The 20,517-nt window shown below is 45.5% G+C and overlaps 1 protein-coding gene across 1 annotated transcript in view; it reads right to left on the reverse strand.

Annotated features, from left to right (window-relative positions):
- APBA3 (amyloid beta precursor protein binding family A member 3) overlaps nt 1-20,517 on the reverse strand; it is a 73,278-nt gene that overhangs the window by 13,040 nt on the left and 39,721 nt on the right. Inside the window, exon 6 of the mRNA XM_073563026.1 lies at nt 7,608-7,772. Within this exon, the coding sequence (XP_073419127.1) occupies nt 7,608-7,772 (165 nt within the window). The remainder of the gene's footprint in view (nt 1-7,607; nt 7,773-20,517) is intronic.

Genomic DNA, 20,517 nt, shown 5'->3' on the forward strand with positions numbered 1-20,517 from the left:
ATTAAATAAACAAAACTCATGAAATAGGCATTAACAGAAATGATGGTACCCTTAACTTAATATTTTGTTGCACAACCTGTAACTGTCAATGAGACTTCCACACCTCTAGACCGGTATCTTGGCCCACTAGTCAAGAGCAAACTGCTCCAGTTGTCTCATGTTTGAAGGTTGCCTTTTCCAGACGGCATGTTTCGGCTCTTTCCAAAGATGCTCAATAGGATTTAGGTCAGGGCTCATAGAAGGCCACTTCAGAATTGTCCAATATTTTCCTCTTAGCCATTCTTGGGTGTTTTTAGCTGTGTGTTTTGGGTCATTATCCTGTTGCAGGACCTGCAACTGAGACCAAGCTTTCTGACACTGGGAAGCACATTTCTTTCTAGAATCCCTTGATAGTCTTGAGATTTCATTGTACCCAGCACAGATTCTAGACACCCTGTGCCAGGTGCAGCAAAGCAGCCACAGAACATAACAGAGCCTCCTCCATGTTTCACAGTAGGGACAGTGTTCCTTTTTTTTAAATATATACTTCATTTTTCTGTCTGTGAACATAGAGCTGATATGCCTTGCCAAAAAGTTCCATTTTTGTCTCATCTGTCCATAGGACAGAAGCTTTGTGGCTTGTGAATATGTAGTTTGGCAAATTCCAGTCTGGCTTTTTTAAGATTTATTTTTCAATAATGTTGTCCTCCTTGGTCGTGTCCCATGAAGTCCACTTTTATTGTGAGGAAAGAGGGAGACACAAGCGAAATATAGGGTCTTATCCCACAAATAAAGTAAGCGGTTTGACAAAAAAACTGCTCACCTGGTAGTAGGTGTTAGAGTGTTAGCGACTCCTGGAGTGGACCCTCTGGGTCGCGGCACCAACCCTCCCAGGGCGAGCTAGCCTAGTGAGGACCACCCCCTATACAGGGAGTGTCAGGAGCAAGCCCCAGGGGATACGATACCACGACTGCTGGCACCAGGCGGCCGGCTCACAGGAGATACGAGACTGTGTGACTGGAGGGTGCAGGATACTAGGGAACACAGGAGAGTACACGGGAGTGCGCTGAGTACAGGGTAGTGCTAGACGGGTACACGTGGGCACATAAGGCGTGTAGCAAGTAACAGAACACAGGAATAGAGTGAATGCCAGGAGGCACGGCGGAGCATGAAGAAACAAGGGTTCAGAGCAAGTGCTAGGAGCACCACAGAATAGCAGACAGAGCAGAGGACCTGAGAACAGCGCACAGCCAGGCTGGGACACAGCTGACCCAGCCAGGAGGCACAACAATAATCAGGCACCTCCCCTAGGGGGAGGTCGTCTGATATAGCACATGACTACTACTGGTTCCGGGTCAGGACCTAGCCAGAAAGCACATGACCACTAGTGGTTCCGGGTCAGGTCCTCCAATACCATAGAGAGGACCGAGCCCTATACAGCACTGACAGGAGCGCGCAAGCGCAAACGTGGCATGGAGGAGGAGACCCGGGGACGAGAGTTGCGCGTGCGCACCCGACGGGGACCCCTGAGGGACCGCCGTACCGGAGGGAGTGACGTCGGGGCCGAAGCCCCGCCTCCTTGTGAGCGCGGCATAACAGTACCCCCTCCTTTAAGCCCCCTCTCTCTAGAACTGGAAAATAGCACCTTGACACTAGGAGCGGGATCCAGACACTTCCTAACTGCATGAGGACCAATGAGATCCAGAGTCTCAATACGAGAAAATTCGGTCTCCTGCCATACCCTGGAGAACTCCACGGACAGAGAGTCGGAGGCAGGTATCCCCGAGACAGGTCGAACCGGCAGAGGCACACAGACATGCTTGGAGGCCGAAATGGTGGTGCAGTCATTGGAAGTCAATTCATCCTTAGGAGGCGAGCAGTCGGAGGATGGTTGCTTGGGAAGTTTCTTCTTGGCACACGATGGGCAAGCAGCCACGAAGTCTTTGACGTCCTGAGCAATAGACGGCCACCAGTAATCGTGGGATAAACGGGAGAGTGTCCTCTTGGCACCAACATGACCGGCAGCCGGAGAAGAATGTCCCCAGGATAACACACCTTTACGGTTACCTTTAGACACAAAGGTCTCCCCTGGACGCTGGGGCGTCAACTTGACGGAAGCCACGGTAATTACCTTGGGACGGTCACTTGACGGAGGTGGAGACTGACTCTCAGCCCCCCTGTTGATAATGTCACAAGTCACAGACCGTTTGCTTGAATGATGTGGAGACTGACTCTCAGCCTCCTTCTCGACAATGTCACAAGTCACAGACGGAATGCTTGACGGATGTGGAGACTGACTCTCAGCCTCCTTCTCGACAATGTCACAAGTCACAGACGGGATGGTGGACGGCGGACCTATAACCGTCGAAGACGAGCAAGCAGGGTTCTTCGGATGAATGAACAGCAGGCAACTCTTTTGACAGGACGGTCCCCAACGGAGTATATCACCAGATTGCCAGTCCAGGGTCGGCCCATGAATACGTAACCAAGGAAGTCCAAGAAGAAGGGTATGAGGCGAAGTCGGCAATACGTAGAAGGAGATCCGCTCCCGATGACATGTGCCAATCTGCAACTCAACTTCCTCAGTGACCTGGTTAACTGTGTCCTGCAAGGGCTTATCGTCGACCGGAACTACTGACCTAGGAGACTCCAGGGATCTGACAGGGATGCGAAACTTCTTAACTGCCTCGAGACTAATAAAGTTACCCACTGCGCCAGAGTCCACAATAGCTTTCACAGTAAAAGTCTCTAAACCAAAATTCAGGGAGACAGGCACGGTCAGGCGTAGAGAGGAATCACATACACTTGGGGAGACCTCACTTAACAGTCCCAGGCGGAGAGACTTCCCCGGTCTCTTGGGACATGAGCGTAGAAAGTGGGAGGCATCCCCACAATAAAAACAGAGCCCTTGTGCCTGCCTTTTCACACGACGCCGTTGAGCTATCTGGAGGCGATCCACCTGCATAGGCTCAGGTACCGGATCTGCCGCAGATAACTCGGGTGACGGATGAGAAAAACTGCGAGTGGACGAAGAGAGGCGAGAGGACCCTCTCTCTCTGGCTGACTCGCGGGTGCCCTCCTGGAAGCGCAAATCAATGCGTGTCGCGAGAGAGATAAGATCCTCCAAATTGGTAGGGGTATTTCGGCCCGCCAGTTCGTCTTTGATCCGACCGGACAGACCACGCCAAAAGGCCCCTACGAGGGCATCATTATTCCAACCTAGCTCAGAGGACAAAGTGCGAAAACATATCGCGTATTGTCCAACCGATAGAGAACCTTGACGAAGATTAAAGAGGGACTCGGTGGTGGAAGCAAGGCGACCCGGCTCATCGAACACCTTACGGAAAGTGTCCAAAAAGATGGAAAGCTGAGCGACGAGCGGGTCATTACGCTCCCAAAGGGGATTCACCCACGCAAGCGCCTTACCCTCTAAGTGAGAAACAATAAATGCTATTTTAGCACGATCGGTGGGGTAATGCTGCGGCAAAAACTCAAAATGCAAACGACACTGGTTCAAGAATCCGCGACACAACACAGGGTCACCACTATACCGGGGTGGCTTGCATAGGCGCGGAAGTGAGTGTGGAAGCATGGCCTGGGCAGATTGTATGGAAAGGAGCCGATTATCTACCGACGCTATATAGTTGAGAATCTGAGCCTGGGAGTCGCGTTGCTGCGCAAGTTCCTGCTGGAGACTAGCCAACTGGGCAGCATTCCCAGGCTCAGAGGACTGAGAGGCAGATAAACCGGACTCCATGGACTTGAGAAATGCCATAATCCTAATCTGGTTTTCCCGGAGGAACGTCAGCTCCTTTTGGACGGAAGCCGCAGTACCAGCGGAGTCCATGGCCTGATTATACTGTTAGAGTGTTAGCGACTCCTGGAGTGGACCCTCTGGGTCGCGGCACCAACCCTCCCAGGGCGAGCTAGCCTAGTGAGGACCACCCCCTATACAGGGAGTGTCAGGAGCAAGCCCCAGGGGATACGATACCACGACTGCTGGCACCAGGTGGCCGGCTCACAGGAGATACGAGACTGTGTGACTGGAGGGTGCAGGATACTAGGGAACACAGGAGAGTACACGGGAGTGCGCTGAGTACAGGGTAGTGCTAGACGGGTACACGTGGGCACATAAGGCGTGTAGCAAGTAACAGAACACAGGAATAGAGTGAATGCCAGGAGGCACGGCGGAGCATGAAGAAACAAGGGTTCAGAGCAAGTGCTAGGAGCACCACAGAATAGCAGACAGAGCAGAGGACCTGAGAACAGCGCACAGCCAGGCTGGGACACAGCTGACCCAGCCAGGAGGCACAACAATAATCAGGCACCTCCCCTAGGGGGAGGTCGTCTGATATAGCACATGACTACTACTGGTTCCGGGTCAGGACCTAGCCAGAAAGCACATGACCACTAGTGGTTCCGGGTCAGGTCCTCCAATACCATAGAGAGGACCGAGCCCTATACAGCGCTGACAGGAGCGCGCAAGCGCAAACGTGGCATGGAGGAGGAGACCCGGGGACGAGAGTTGCGCGTGCGCACCCGACGGGGACCCCTGAGGGACCGCCGTACCGGAGGGAGTGACGTCGGGGCCGAAGACCCGCCTCCTTGTGAGCGCGGCATAACAGTAGGTATTCAAAGCATGTATAGATAAGAGCTGCTGCAGATCCACAAGTCGGTCACCGACTATCTGAAACAGAGCTCTGCAAAGGAATACGTGGATTTCGTCCGCGCTGCCCAAATGATGAAATTCCAGAAGGTTAATAAAGTTTGACAGTGGTGTTTGACAAGTTTGACATGTATGCTTCATGTGGTATTTCTTGAAGAAGAGGTTGCAAAAAACCTTGAAATGCGTAGAATAAACGACTGTCAAACTTTACTAACCTTCTGGAATTTCATCATTTGGGCAGCGCGGACGAAATCCACGTATTCCTTTGCAGAGCTATGAAGTCCACTTTGGCTCATACAATGACGGATGATGCGATCTGACACTGATGTTCCTTGAGCTTGAAGTTCACCGTTAATCTGTTTAGAAGTTTTTCTGGGCTCTTTTGTTACCATTCGTATCCGTCATTGATTTGTCATCAATTTTCCTCCTGCGGTCACGTTCAGGGAGGTTGGCTAAAGTCCCATGGAGCTTAAATTTCTGAATAATATGTGCAACTGTAGTCACAGGAACATCAAGCTGCTTGGAGATGGTCTTATAACTTTTACCTTTAACATGTTTGTCTATAATTTTCTTTCTAATCTCCTGAGACAACGCTTTCCTTCGCTTCCTCTGGTCCATGTTGAATATGATACACACCATGTTACCAAACAGCACAGTGAGTATATGTAGCCCTCTATACAGGCCCACCCACTGATTCCAAGATTGTAGACACCTGTGATGCTAGTTAGTGGACCCACCTTGATTTAACATGTCCCTTTTGTCACATTATTTTCAGGGGTACCATCATTTCTATCCAGGCCTATTTCATGAGTTTTATTTTTTTAATTCAGTGGAAGCATGGTTGAAAAGCAATGTCTGACTTTCAATTGTTCATTTTCATAGACGTTTGGTTTAATACTACTTTTGTCAGATTCAAGCTATTTCTGTGACCATTGTAGGTTTTTCTGTCATTATACGAGGGGTAGCAACAATTTCGACCACGTGTGTAATACATCAATGCGGCGTGGCGTAGAGGCGATCAGCCTGTGGTGTTATGGAAGCCCAGGTTGGTTACTTTGATAGCAGCCTTCAGCTCGTCTGGATTGTTGGGTCTGGTGTCTCTCATCTTCCTCTTGACAATACCCCATAGATTCTCTATGGGGTTAATGTCAGGCGAGTTTAATGGCCAATCAAGCACAGTGATACTGCTGTTTTTAAACCAGGTATTGGTACTTTCGGCAGTGTGGACAGGGGCCAAGTCCTGCTGGAGAATGAAATTTCCATCTCCAAAAAGCTTGTCGGCAGAGGGAAGCATGAAGTGCTTTAAAATTTCCTGGTAGACGACTGCGCTGACTTTGGTCTTGATAAAACACAGTGGACCTACACCAGCAGATGACAAGGCTCCCCAAACATCACTGATTGTGGAAGCTTCACACTATTGTGTGCCTCTCCACTCTTCCTCCAGACTCTGGGACCTTGATTTCCAAATGAAATGCAAAACTTACTTTCATCTGAAAACACCACCTTGGACCACTGAGCAACAGTTCTCCGTGGCCCAGGTTAGACTCTTCTGGCGCTGTTTAAGGGGTACTTCACACTAAGCGAGATTGCTAACGAGATCGCTGATGCGCCACCGATTTTGTGACGCATCAGTGATCTCGCCAGCGATCTCGCTGTGTGTGGCACGCATCAGTGACCGGCCCCCCCGCCGGGTATCGCTGATCGTGCAGGAATGTCTTGGGCCATTTTTTGCTTGTTGGTCTCCCGCTGGCCAGCATGCATTGCTGCGTGTGACAGCGGGAGACCAACAATCAGCGAGCTCCCAGCTCTGTAAGCAGATGCTGGGAGCTGGTATCCAAGGTAAACAGCGGGTAACTAAGCGCGCACGTCCCTTAGTTACCCGCTGTATACCTTGGATACCAGCTCCTAGCGCGAGCACGCTGGTATCCAGGGTACACAACAGGTAAGTAAGGGATGTGTGCGCATAGTTACCCGCTATTTACCCTGGTTAGCAGCGTCCTCGCTGATTCTGATCGCTGGTGAGTCTGCCTGTTTGAGAGCTCACCAGGGACCATGTAGCAACGCACGAGCGATCCTGACCAGGTCGTATCGTTGTCGGGATCGCTGATGCGTCGTTTAGTGTAACAGGACCCTAATGGTCATGAGTGGCTTAACATAAGGAATAGGAATGTGACACTTGTAGCCCACATCCTGGATACATCTGTGTGTGGTGGCTCTTGAAGCAATGACTCCAGCAGCAGTCCACGCCTTGTGAATCTCCCCCAAATTTTTGAATGGCCTTTCCCAACAATCCTTTCAAGGCTGTGGTTATCCTGGTTGCTGGTGCACCTTTTTCTACCACACTTTTTCCTTCCACTCAACTTTCAATTAATATGCTTGGTTACAGCACTCTGAACAGCCAGCTTCTTTAGCAATGACCTTTTGTGGCTTACCCTCCTTGTGGAGTGTGTCAATAACATCTGTCAAGTCAGCAGTCTTCTCCATGATTGTGGAGCCTACTGAAACAGACTAAGGGACCTTTTTAAACGCTTAGGAAGTCTTTGCAGGTGTTCTTTGTTAATTATTATAAATTTACTGAAATAGATCACTCTGTTTGTAATGACTCCATATAATATGAGTTTCACTTTTTGTATTGAAGAACTGAAATTAACTTTTTGATATTCTAATTTAGTGAGAAGCACCTGTATCTGACTACAAGATCTAACACTGAAAAAGCAAACTGAAAAGAAAGATATCCATTTAGTTATATCAATTTAATTACAATGACATCTAGTAAATATAGCATTACTCCCTTCCCTAGCTACAAGCAGAATAAGGCGACGTCAACTACATCTCAACATCACAGGATTTGGACAACACGGTGATTACAGAATAAAGGTGGACTGTGGATTTACTTGCCGTGGAATTCACTCTTTGCATTGCAGCTGTCAGTCCTAGACAAGGCCAAAAGATTCCTTCTTACCTCCCTGAGGTTTTCTTTCTTGGTGAAGTGGGCAAGGTCTGCATTGTACAGTTGTTGTGTGACACGTGTATTCTCTGGTCGTTCAAGTTCCACACCTTCAGAGAGGAGGAAGTTGTGGTATGCCAAGCCAAAAGCCTGACCAATCGCCTGGGCAATGAGCGGAGCCTAAAGAGGGAAAAAGATTTGTCAAAAGCTAGTGTGTCTAGTAGGTAAATTCAATAGCATTCACTTTTTGGTTACAAGAAATACAGTTCTCAACTGCTGGTTGATAGAACTACAAACCGCCTAATGAGAACTACCATGCTACAACCAAAACAAAAAAATACCATAGATGGTACATTTGAAGGGAGTTTGGTAGCCAATATATCTACATCTACACATTACTGTATGTATAAATACAATAAATATAATTAAACATGTATACAAAAAACATGATGTTGATAATGCATGTGCTGTAGAACAAGAAAAGGCCTAACGTTAACCAAGTCAGCTTCCTTGCCCATTATTTGGGGTGATATCACTTTAGAAAGGCAAGTAGGAGCTTGTCTAGTCTGATGAAACTCATACAAAGTGGCCAAAGAAAATGGGACTCACAATACAACCAGAACAGAATTAATCTCTATATATTAAGCAAAATTTAACAGTTAAAGGGAATCGGTCAGCAGGTTTTTACTATGTAAGGCTAAGTTCATACTAGGTGTTTTATATGCTTTTTTTTTAATGCTTTTCATGTGAAGTACAGTATTCAGTTGTATGGGACATCTTGTTCTCCAGACTCCATTTTTGTGCTTGCGACGCCATTTTGTTGTTTACGAGTTAAATTTTGTAACTTAACTAGGTGAAAGTTCGCGGCTGTAATGAAACCAGACTGTCCCAGTCCGAGCAAGATATGAGACCCTAAAAGAATGTTCTATTCTCTACGTCACGTAGCTAGGGACATATTCCGATTTTCTTGCAATATTATTGGCTTATAAAGTGAATGTATTAAGACGATGCTATTGGTAGCTGAGTACTTTGCATAATTAAGCAAAATACTATCAAAAGGTGACATAATAAAGGGGGTTAGTGATCTGCCTTGATCCTCTCGTACAGAGACCCCCGCCTCCGTGTGGTCATTCCCAGTTGCTAGCAATGCCCTGTGAATTAATTTGGAAATCACTGGATCAACCATGAAGGGTTAATTTAGCCCTCCCTCAACAGCTTGGCGCCCAACGTGGGGCCCCCGAACAGGGACGCCTCTGCCCCCGGAGGACAACAAGACAAAGGACCTTCCGAGCGGACACAGGTGCTGGAAAATTGGGACTGATCGACACCCCGGATTGACCAGTGAATTTAGGTCTCTTTATAGTCAAAATATCCTGAAGTCCTGATCACTGTTAGATCGGGCGTGGTGATGTGATCGAAGACTGGGTAGGATACGTAACTCAGGTGTATATATATATATATATATATATACACACATATATATATACACAGTTGTGGCCAAAAGTATTGACACCCCTGCAATTCTGTCAGATAATACTCAGTTTCTTCCTGAAAATGATTGCAAACACAAATTCTTTGGTATTATTATCTTCATTTAATTTGTCTTAAATGAAAAAACACAAAAAGAATTGTCCTAAAGCCAAATTGGATATAATTCCACACCAAACATAAAAAAGAGGATGGACAAAAGTATTGGCACTGTTCGAAAAATCATGTGATGCTTCTCTAATTTGTGTAATTAACAGCACCTGTAACTTACCTGTGGCACCTAACAGGTGTTGGCAATAACTAAATCACACTTGCAGCCAGTTGACATGGATTAAAGTTGAGTCAACCTCTGTCCTGTGTCCTTCTGTGTACCACATTGAGCATGGAGAAAAGAAAGAAGACCAAAGAACTGTCTGAGGACTTGAGAAACCAAATTGTGAGGAAGCATGAGCAATCTCAAGGCTACAAGTCCATCTCCAAAGACCTGAATGTTCCTGTGTCTAACGTGCGCAGTGTCATCAAGAAGTTTAAAGCCCATGGCACTGTGGCTAATCTCCCTAGATGTTGATGGAAAAGAAAAATTGACAAGAGATTTCAACGCAAGATTGTGCGGATGTTGGATAAAGAACCTTGACTAACATCCAAACAAGTTCAAGCTGCCCTGCAGTCCGAGGGTACAACAGTGTCAACCCGTACTATCCGTCGGCGTCTGAATGAAAAGGGACTGTATGGTAGGAGACCCAGGAAGACCCCACTTCTTACCCTGAGACTTAAAAAAGCCAGACTGGAGTTTGCCAAAACTTACCTGAAAAAGCCTAAAACGTTTTGGAAGAATGTTCTCTAGTCAGATGAGACAAAAGTAGAGCTTTTTGGGCAAAGGGATCAACATAGAATTTACAGGAGAAAAAAAAGAGGCATTCAAATAAAAGAACACGGTCCCTACAGTCAAACATGGTGGAGGTTTCCTGATGTTTTGGGGTTGCTTTGCTGCCTCTGGCACTGGACTGCTTGACCGTGTGCATGGCATTATGAAGTCTGAAGACTACCAACAAATTTTGCTGCATAATGTAGGGCCCAGTGTGAGAAAGCTGGGTCTCCCTCAGAGGTCATGGGTCTTCCAGCGGGACAATGACCCAAAACACACTTCAAAAAGCACTAGAAAATGGTTTGAGAGAAAGCACTGGAGACTTCTAAGGTGGCCAGCAATGAGTCCAGACCTGAATCCCACAGAACACAGTGGAGAGATCTAAAAATGGCAGTTTGGAGAAGGCACCCTTTCAAATATCAGGGACCTGGAGCAGTTTGCCAAAGTAGAATGGTCTAAAATTCCAGCAGAGCATTGTAAGAAACTCATTGATGGTTAACGGAAGTGGTTGGTCGCAGTTATTTTGGCTAAAGGTTGTGCAACCAAGTATTAGGCTGAGTGTGCCAATACTTTTGTCTGGCCCATTTTTGGAGTTTTGTGTGAAATGATCAATGTTTTGCTTTTTGCTTCATTCTCTTTTGTGTTTTTTCATTTAAGACAAATTAAATGAAAATAATAATACCAAAGAATTTGTGTTTGCAATCATTTTCAGGAAGAAACTGAGTATTATCTGACAGAATTGCAGGGGTGTCAATACTTTTGGCCACAACTGTATATAAAAATCAAGAAAAAAGGGCAGCACTACCAAAATAATACAGCAAGTGCAAAACCTATTCAGCAGTGTCCAAACAGCCAAAAGGAAAAAAAATAGGCAGCACTCAAATTAAATGTGAAAAAACTGGATACTTTACTGATCCTCAGATGGCAACGTTTCAACGGTGACCCGTCTTTGTCAAGCCGCTTGACAAAGACGGGTCACCGTTGAAACGTTGCCATCTGAGGATCAGTAAAGTATCCACTTTTTTCACATTTAATTTGAGTGCTGCCTATTTTTTTTTCATATATATATATATATATATATATATATATATATATATCTCTCTCCATAGGTGTCCGGAGGGATAGTCTGAGACGCCCTCCTTCTTTCACTGAGTACCGCGAATTTTGGGCGTCCCAGAGGAGGTTGACCCTGTGGAACAGAGTGATACGGCCGCTCCAGACCTGTGCACAACTGAAGGATATTTAGCTCTAAATGAGAGAATCCGTGGAAGGAAAAGAAGAATTTCGTGGCTTGGCACATGAATTGTGTGATGAAGGTGTTAGGAAGAACAGAGGAAGTGAATTCTGATAGTTTCTGTTACTGCTATGTTGAAGAAAAATTGTCTATTATGACAGGGACTGGAAGTTTTGTGGTTCAAGAAAGTGACTGTGGTGTAAGAAAGTGATTAAGAAGGAACTGAGATTAATGAGACTAATGTGTCAGGCAGACAAATAGTTAAAAGTGATGATTTGAAAGAAGAGGTCTCCCTGCTAGGTGACAATTGTACAAGGAGACCGGGAGTAGCAGCCCCCACCTTTACTGACGGTACCTATTATCATCCGCTGCCAGCCTCAGTCCCCGTTATGCCTAATATTGCTAGTGGTTATGAGTATCCACCCCCTTCTAGATCCAGAAAAAAAAAGAAGTTTTCAGAAGCAGAAGACTTTAACCAGCTCTGTATCAGCAGGGGAAAAAAAAACAAAAAAACCTAGCAGCTGCTCCAGTTCTCCCTCCAATCCCAGCTCCCCCTCCCACATCGCCCCCACCGCAGCTCGTACACACACAGCAAACCCCAGCCCCTCCCTGCCAATTCTCATCTGCAATGCTGGCGCTGTGCCCGACTCGGACACTTTCAGAGAGATTGTCATACTCCAGCTGTTTTAATCGGAGTAAATGGTAGACCCAATTAATATACTCTTACAAAACCGATCCCTGTGGGACCCTTCCCCGAGGTTACTGCTCAGTTTGTAATCTCTCCCACATGTCCAGTAAATTTACTAGGGGGCAGATTTATTATCACAGTTCCGCTCCAGAATACAATTCCAAGATGATGGTCGGATGGTTCTTACGTTATATAATCCCTATGTAGATGAAGACCGTGAGGAAATCTGTATTTTTCATGCCTTTCCCACAGATGCCACAAGGGGCCCAAAACAGTCCCAACTAGTATGCAAAAAAAAAAAAAATGTATGAGCAGGTGTCTTTTGCCATTGCTGCCACTGTTAGCCTCCTCAAGCATCTGGCAGCACTGAACTGTCGGGTTTCGGCCTCAAGACTTCAGTTCTGCCTTGGTCAAATGATATTCTTGGGTCACTGTCTCCTTCAGGGTGTCAGACACCTCGCAGAAGAAAGAAAAATCCTTCCTTTCCCAAAAGATGAAGCTGAACTCCAACATTTTCTTGGACTATGCATTTATTGTTGTCAGTGGATACCGGATGCATCCCGCATAATGCAACCCCTTTACAACGCCTTAAAAGATGGTATAATGAACTATAAGGAAAGATGGCAGTGATGAGGATTATCTCCAATATGATTGCTCCCAACTTCTGACTGAAGAAACAGCTACTCCACCAAATGTCAGTGAGAATTCACTCCCAAATCATGATCTGGTGTTATACACGGATGGTTCAAGATATGCTGACGAGTTTGGTAGATTCCACACGGGGCATGCTGTTACCACAGAGGACTCTGTAGTGCACGCATCTGCGCTCTCACCTCATAATCAGCACAAGAAGCAGAACTCCAGGCTCTGTCTACTGCATGTACTTTGGCCAAGAACAGACGGGCTAATATATACATGGATTCACGGTATGCATTTGGTATTGCTCACGATTTTGGGGCTCTATGGGACAATCAAGGGTTTATTACTACTGCCGGAACTCCAGTGAAAAATGCTGAAGCTGTTAAAACCCTCATGGACTCGATCAAATTACCTACTCAGGTGGCCAATATCAAAGTTAAGGCACACGGTCCTAGGATCAGTCCACAGACTGGTGGCAACGCATTTGCGGATATGCAAGCAAAAGCCGCCGCTCTCTTACCCATTGAACCAACCATACCAACTATGGTGACCACACGCTCTCTGCGTAAACAGTTACAAGAAGCACTGACCCTACAAGAACCTGATGATCTACAACAGACTGAAGTTTTCTGTCGGACCCCGCGAGACCGCTTAATGACGATGCAGAGAATGTCTCCAAAGGAAGAGGTGAAGCAATGGAAGACTGATGGGGCACGTATGGATAATGGTCTCTGGAAAAAGGACCAACTCGTGTGTCTCCCTAAGCGGATGTACCCTGCTATTGCCACATGGGCACATGGACCTACACATCGAGAAAAGAATCAGGCCCTCGCACTGGTGCAAAAATTCTACTGGGCCCCGGGAATTTCCACAGTTTTGACAGCGTGCCTGTAATATCTGTCAGACTTGCAATCCCGGTCAGCTTCAATATGAACCCCCGAAGCATCTTGCTAAGCCCGACTATCCTTTCTGAAGACTCCAGGTGGACCATATCACGTTGCCTAAGTCTGGAAGGTATGAATTCTGTTTTGGTTGTTGTTGACATGTTCTCCAGTTGGCCGGAAGCATTCCCTGTTGCCAACATGACTGCAAAAACCACAGCGAAGAAACTGGTGATGGAAGTCATATGCAGATATGGGGTTCCAGAAGTTGCTGAAAGTGATCAGGGCCTGGCTTTTTCTTCTCAAGTGTACCAAGAAGTTCTGACAATGCTTGGATCCACTGTAGCCCTCCATACTCCGTACCACCCACAATCCAGTGGGAAGTTGAGAGGCTGAACGGCACACTGAAGGGACAATTGACCAAAATGATGCAGGAGACTACGGCTCCATGGCCAGAGCTCTTACCCATTGTACTATACCACATCCGTACTACCCCTATTGTAAAATATGGCTTATTGCCATGAGATATTTTTTGGTGCTAGGCCCCCAGTTGCAAATTTCCAGCCTCAGCAGTTATCAGAAGAAACTAACCGTGCTGTTCAATATGTTATTCAGCTTAGCAAGATTTTTACTAACACCCATGCTCTAGTTTCCTTTTCTTTTCCAGCAGAAATCGACACCTGTTATAACCTGAAGCCTGGTGATTTGGTAGTCGTGAAAAGGCATGTCAGGAAGCACGGACTAGAACCCTTGTATGACGGTCCCTATCAAGTCCTCCTCATCACCCAACAAGCCAATAGCAAATATAGGGGGCATAATGTTTTGGTTTTTCGCATTTTCCATATTATTATTGGTAGAAGTTAAAGTTAGAAGATATTCAAAGACTCAGAGATCAATACGATAAAGACGATGATTGTAATAAGGACAGTTGGTGGTCAGACACCTTCTCCATTCTCAATCCAGCCAACTGATTTAAGGGAATTGGGGGCTGGATAGTTGGGATCTTACAAAGCTTGTTGCATATTTCTGCCTGTATCCTTGTTATAGATGTGATACTAAAACTTGGTCTTTGGTGTATTTCTATATGTATTAGGAAATTCTGCACTAAGACAGCTAATGATACCAAAGGTGTCATTGCCCCTGCTCTTCTCTGCACCGATCTCAAAAGGCTACTTGATGAAGATGTTGAAGCCTAGCACATGGCTACCTACAAAAGATCTTCACCACCATTATCAAAAGTTGTTATTCGTAAATTGTAGCATACAGGGGGATGGGTGCGCCGCGACAGCCATGACTGATAACACGGCATCAGCCATGTGAAGACCAGTACCCCTCGAGCTTATGGCTTGGGATAGCACCTCTGATGCTGCATAATAGTTAACAAAATTTATCTAGGGGGGAGTGTGAAGTACAGTATTCAGTTGTACGGGACATCTTGTTCTCCAGACTCCATTTTTGTGCTTGCGACGCCATTTTGTTGCTTACGAGTTAAATTTTGTAACTTAACTAGGTGAAAGTTCGCGGCTGTAATGAAACCAGACTGTCCCAGTCGGGGCAAGATATGAGACCCTAAAAGAATGTGCTATTGTTCTATTCGCTACGTCACGTAGCTAGGGACATATTCCGATTTTCTTGCAATATTATTGGCTTATAAAGTGAATGTATTAAGACGATGCTATTGGTAGCTGAGTACTTTGCATAATTAAGCAAAATACTATAAAAAGGTGACATAATAAAGGGGGTTAGTGATCTGCCTTGATCCTCCCGTACAGAGACCCCCGTCTCCGTGTGGTCATTCCCAGTTGCTAGCAACGCCCTGTGAATTAATTTGGAAAACACTGGATCAACCGTGAAGGGTTAATTTAGCCCTCCCATTTACAGTACCTGCAAGTCCTATAAGATTTCAGAGATCTCATGCACACACTTTTTTGTCCTCTGTATTTTGCGCTTTGCGTGTTTTTTTTGGACATAAAACAAGTCACTTCTTTCAGCAGTTTTTCACCCATTGATATGAATGGATGGTGAAAAACAAAAATCTACAGCAAAAACGCAGGTATCACATTTTGCTGCGTTTGTACCAAAACCTGATTCTATGGCTTTTTTCAACACTAAACTTTATCAGCATGCACACAAGACAAATCTAGCATGCCAAAACCACCACTAAACATGCTTTTTCTGCAGCTTCTTTCCTGCCAAGAGCTCAGGTTTTTCTGCAGAAAAGAAAATGCTTAATGTGAACTTACCCTAAAAAGGACAGCATGACGTTGGCGGTGCTGGGGGAGATTGGATTCGTTCCTAATTTCATTGAATGGATTACGATACTATATGAAATCCCAAAGGTTAAAGTAAGGGCTAATGGGGGGGTTGTTAGAATGATTTGAAAGTTTCAGTAGGACTAGACAACGCTGCCCGCTATCACCGCTTCTGTTTGCACGTGCATTGGAACCGGTCGCTTGTAATATTATTAGAAGACACCCAGAGATAAAGGGTTTTAAGAATGGGAACAAAGAAGAAAATATTGCTCTATATGCTGATGACCCATTATTATTCATTAATAACTTCGATTACTCTATTCCAAACATAATTAACACAACACAGGGATTTGGGACATTTTTCGGGCCTGATAACAAAATGGTCCAAATCCGCTCTTCTGCCTTTGGACTCCAGGAGTACTGCTGTTTGGGAGAGTCTGTCCAACATTCCAGTTCAGAAATTTAAGTATCTGGGGATTTACATTACTAATAAACAACAGGAGTTTATTCCATTAAATCTAAGTCCACTAGTTATTAAAATGAGGAACAAAGTGTGTATAAAGGGAAAAACTACCCATGAAGGCCTAGGTTAGAGTAAACCTCATTAAGAAGTGCTTAATGCCATGCATTCTGTACGTTGTGCATACCTTACCTGTCAGGATTCCTAAATACTGGTCTAGGAAAATGCACAACATCTTTAGAGATTTGGGGGGGAAAGAGGGACCCCCAGAATAAAACTGAAAATACTGCAATTACCAAAACACCAGGGGGGTTAGCTTTGCCTCATATGGGGACACTACTTAGCTTCCCATTTGCAGCGGCCTCCGAGGCAGGACATTGGAGTAAGCCCAGGAAGCAGGATCAATGGTATCATCAAAATCTTTGGAGGACGGGGGTGGGGGATTTACTGGAGATACTAGAACCATACAAATTTGTAGGTAGTCCGAGTATATACCCTGGTCCATAAAATTTGGTGGACATGTAAGAGACTGATCGGGATGACAGACTGACCAAAGTACCGGCCTATCTGGAATAACTACTCTAGAGGAGTTGTGAAGATTGAAGGGATTTGGAGAATGGAAAAATATGTGCATCACTTATTGTTATACTCTGATAGCCATCTCAAGTCATTTGAACAGTTTAAACCGGAGTTTAATTTGCGTAAAACTTAGGTCTAAGAATCAATACAGGCTCAGGAAGTCATCTCTGATCTTTCTGTATCCTCTAAGGGTACCGTTACACTTAGCGATGCACCAGCGATCCCGACAATGATATGGATTGCTGGTGAATCGCTAAGTGGTCGTTAGTGAGCTGCCACACAGGCAGATCTCACCAGCGACATAGCAGGGGTCGGGGGTCGCTACTTACCTGTCAGACGAGGCGATCCTGACGTCCTCCCACCCACGTCCACACGTTGCTCGTCGGCGCCACAGGAAGCGCCCGACGAGAAATGGTCCAGGACGTTCTCGCGCGACCAGCAATGAGCAGCGGGGGGGCGGTCGGAGGTAAGTATCACACATAGCGATATTGCTAGCGATATCGCTATGTGTAACGGGGGCTTAAGGGGCTGAAAAGATTTTGTAGTACATGCAAAAAAAAAAAAAAAAGGGAATACTCTCTCTGGTTTATCACTCATTGTTGCTAAATATTTTGGGTGACCTAATGGCTCAGGTTTGGAGAAAGTGGGAGGAGGATGTGAGTAACTCTTCTACAGAGGAACGGGAAGAGGTACTGGAATCTCCAAGGTTGCTTTCAATAAAGGTGTCCGCTCTTCGCTAATCGTTACACTGGCTGCCCATTCATTATAGGATCCAATTCAAAGTACTTGTTCTCACCCACAAAGCTCTCCACAGTGCAGCACCCCCCTACATCTCCTCCCTCATTTCTGTCTATCGGCCTAACCGACCGCTGCGCTCTGCAACTAACCTCTGCACTAATCCGAACCTCCCACTCCTGACTCCAAGACTTCTCCCGCGCTGCGCCAATTCTCTGGAATGCTCTACTCCAAGAAATTAGGACTATCCACAATTTGCACAGCTTTAGGCGCTCCCTCAGAACACATCTGTTCAGAGCGGCCTATCACGTTCATTAATCAAAGTCATTTTGTGTAAGTGGGCATGCGTAGCCCATTCACTATCTCCATCCATCCCTCACTCCCTCAAGATGGCTGTACCATCACTGTAAATACACACCTGTACTTTGTATCTCCCCCACCTCATTGTAGATTGTAAGCTCTCACGAGCAGGGTCATCTTACTTTGCTTTAATTATTGTATTGTTAACGTTATTACTTATGACTTGTGTTTTGAAACTGTTAAACCTGTAAATTGATGCGGAATAGGTTGGCGCTATAAAGATTATTATTATTATTATTAACATGACGCAAAGAAGGCCTCAACTGTTTCTAGTTCACAGATTTTATAAGACCCCCAAGGAATTGTATAGAATGGCCTAAAGACGGATCACTTTTGTATGCACTGCAGGGAAGAAAATGCGGACCTGATGCACATGTTTTGGACATGCCCGAGACTGGTGGGCCTTTGGCGGTTGGGAGGAGGGGGGTTGGTAAAGTAATAGCAGAAGTGTTCAATATTCAAATAACGCTTTGTTCAAAAACCTGTGTGTTAGGCTTAATGGGGAAGATGCGAGGATTTCCCCAGGTACAGTTAGCTATTGCTAAAATACTCTACCAGACTAGAAAATCTATAGCCACACGCTGGCTGGCAACCAGACCTCCCCTGTGTAGAAGTGGTCCAAGCTCTCAACGCTACTATCTTAATACAAAAAGGGTTTATAAGTTGTCAGAAAGGTGAGCGGTCCCTCCTTATTAGACCTGATAGACACCTTCCTGATTATGGAGATGGAACCCCAAAATAAAGATACCAAGAATGGATGCTCTGCAGGGTAGTCATTTACCATAGATGTGTACAAACATGGCTGAGCAAAGTGTGCTTATAGCACCCAAAAATGATGGATTCCTTTTTTCAGCACTATTAGGATATGTATACACGCTACTACTTCAGGTCAATAAATAACAAACACGTACCAGAGGAATCTCATGATTCCCAGTGATAACTTAATTTTGCTTCAATATTTTTATTGTTAACCACTTAACGTCCAATGACGGATATAGTCCGTCATTGTACACCTCCCTGTTTTGTGCAGGCTCCGGCGATGAGCCCGCACCTTTTCTGGGACATGACAGTTGATCTGATCAGCTGACATGTGCAGGGAACAGCTGCGGGTGAAATGGCGATTCACTCGCGGCTGGTAACGTGTTAAATGCCGTTGTCTAACTCTGACAGCGGCATTTAACATGCACACGCAGGAAGCGCGTCATTCTCTCCTCTCATCGGCACCCGTGTCACATGACCACGGGTCGCCGATGGGTTGGCATGACAACCCGGGGTCAGGAAAAGACCCCTGTGGTTGTCAATGCTGGATCGCTATGAGCGCCGCCTGGTGGTCGGTGCTCATAGCAAGTGAGCAAATCTGCTACATAGAGTAGGGCTGCAGCTCTGCTCTATGTAGCAGAGGCGATCGGATAAGTGCAGATTCTAGTCTCCCATGGAGACTATTGAAGCAAGTAAAAAGTAAAAAAAAAAGTTTTAAAAAATATAAAAAAAATAAAGGTATAAAAGTTTAAATCACCCCATTCAAAATAAAATAAAAATCAAACATACACATATATTTGGTATTGCCGCATTCAAAAATCGCCCGATCAATATAAAAAAAAGAATTAAATCGGTAAACGGCGCAGCGAGAGAAAAAAATCAAAACGTCAGAATTGCGTTTTTTTGGTCGCTGCAACATTGCAAAAAAATGCAATAACGGGCGATCAAAAGATTGTATCTACACCAAAATAGTATCAATAAAAAGGTCAGGTTGGCACGCAAAAAATAAGCCCTCACGCAACCAGAGATCCTGAAAAATGGAGACGCTACGTATGCGCACCCATAGACTTTAATGGGTGTTTTGCTGTAAAAAAAACACATTGCGTGCGCATGCGGTTTTTTGGGGCAAGCCGGACGCACAAAAAATGCAACAGGATGCATTTTGTGCGCCCAAGCGCACACTGCAAAAAAGTGCATGCGCATACAAACGCGTACGTGCGCATATGTGTGCGCACATATGCACACCCATGTTAAAGTATAGGGGAAAAAACGCATGCTTTTTTTGCGCTAAAAAGCAGCGCAAAAATCGCAAGTGTGAAACCAGCCTTAGGGACAGCCGACAAGCAATTGAGGGCATCTTTATTTGGGGTGCCAATCTCTGTAATCAGGAAGGAGTCTACCAGGCCTAATAAGGAGGGACAGTTCACCTTTCGGCGCCGTTATACTGATTATAATGATACCTGGTGATGAAATCTGTCTTGTGGTTGTTGTTTAATCTTTATTATCAGTTTTACGTTAATGATATGCTCACGCCCTGGGGCGGCCTGTTGGGTGGTCTTCATGTGGTGCTCTGATTAGCTATTTATCAGTATGGCTTCTGACAGGTCACTGATCCCTCAGTGACTTGCTCCCTATTTTACATACTGTATATGTTATGGTTTGGTAAAAAAAAAATTACATTGAACATGTAGGTGTCGGCGCTGTAGCATGATCGGATCTATAATACCAATATTTTAAATTTTATTTAGTGATAATTTTTTTTTAGAAAGAAAAAAAAGGTCTTCCTCAAAATGGCACCGGCCGGGCCTGCACAGAAGCATAATTTGAATCACTGATAGATGCTACCGAGATCTCTAGAACATTGCGAACACCCGCCTTTATCTCAACCCGCTCTAGCACCAAGCTGTATGGAGATGCATAGAACAGCTAATAGAAGCCAGGTAGTAAAGCGGTGTTTGGTTTAAACGCACGGCAAAGGCTCGGCC

Source organism: Dendrobates tinctorius, unplaced genomic scaffold, assembly GCF_039654945.1.
Source record: "Dendrobates tinctorius isolate UK_male_01 unplaced genomic scaffold, ASM3965494v1 ptg000377l, whole genome shotgun sequence".
Classification (NCBI taxonomy): domain Eukaryota; kingdom Metazoa; phylum Chordata; class Amphibia; order Anura; family Dendrobatidae; genus Dendrobates; species Dendrobates tinctorius.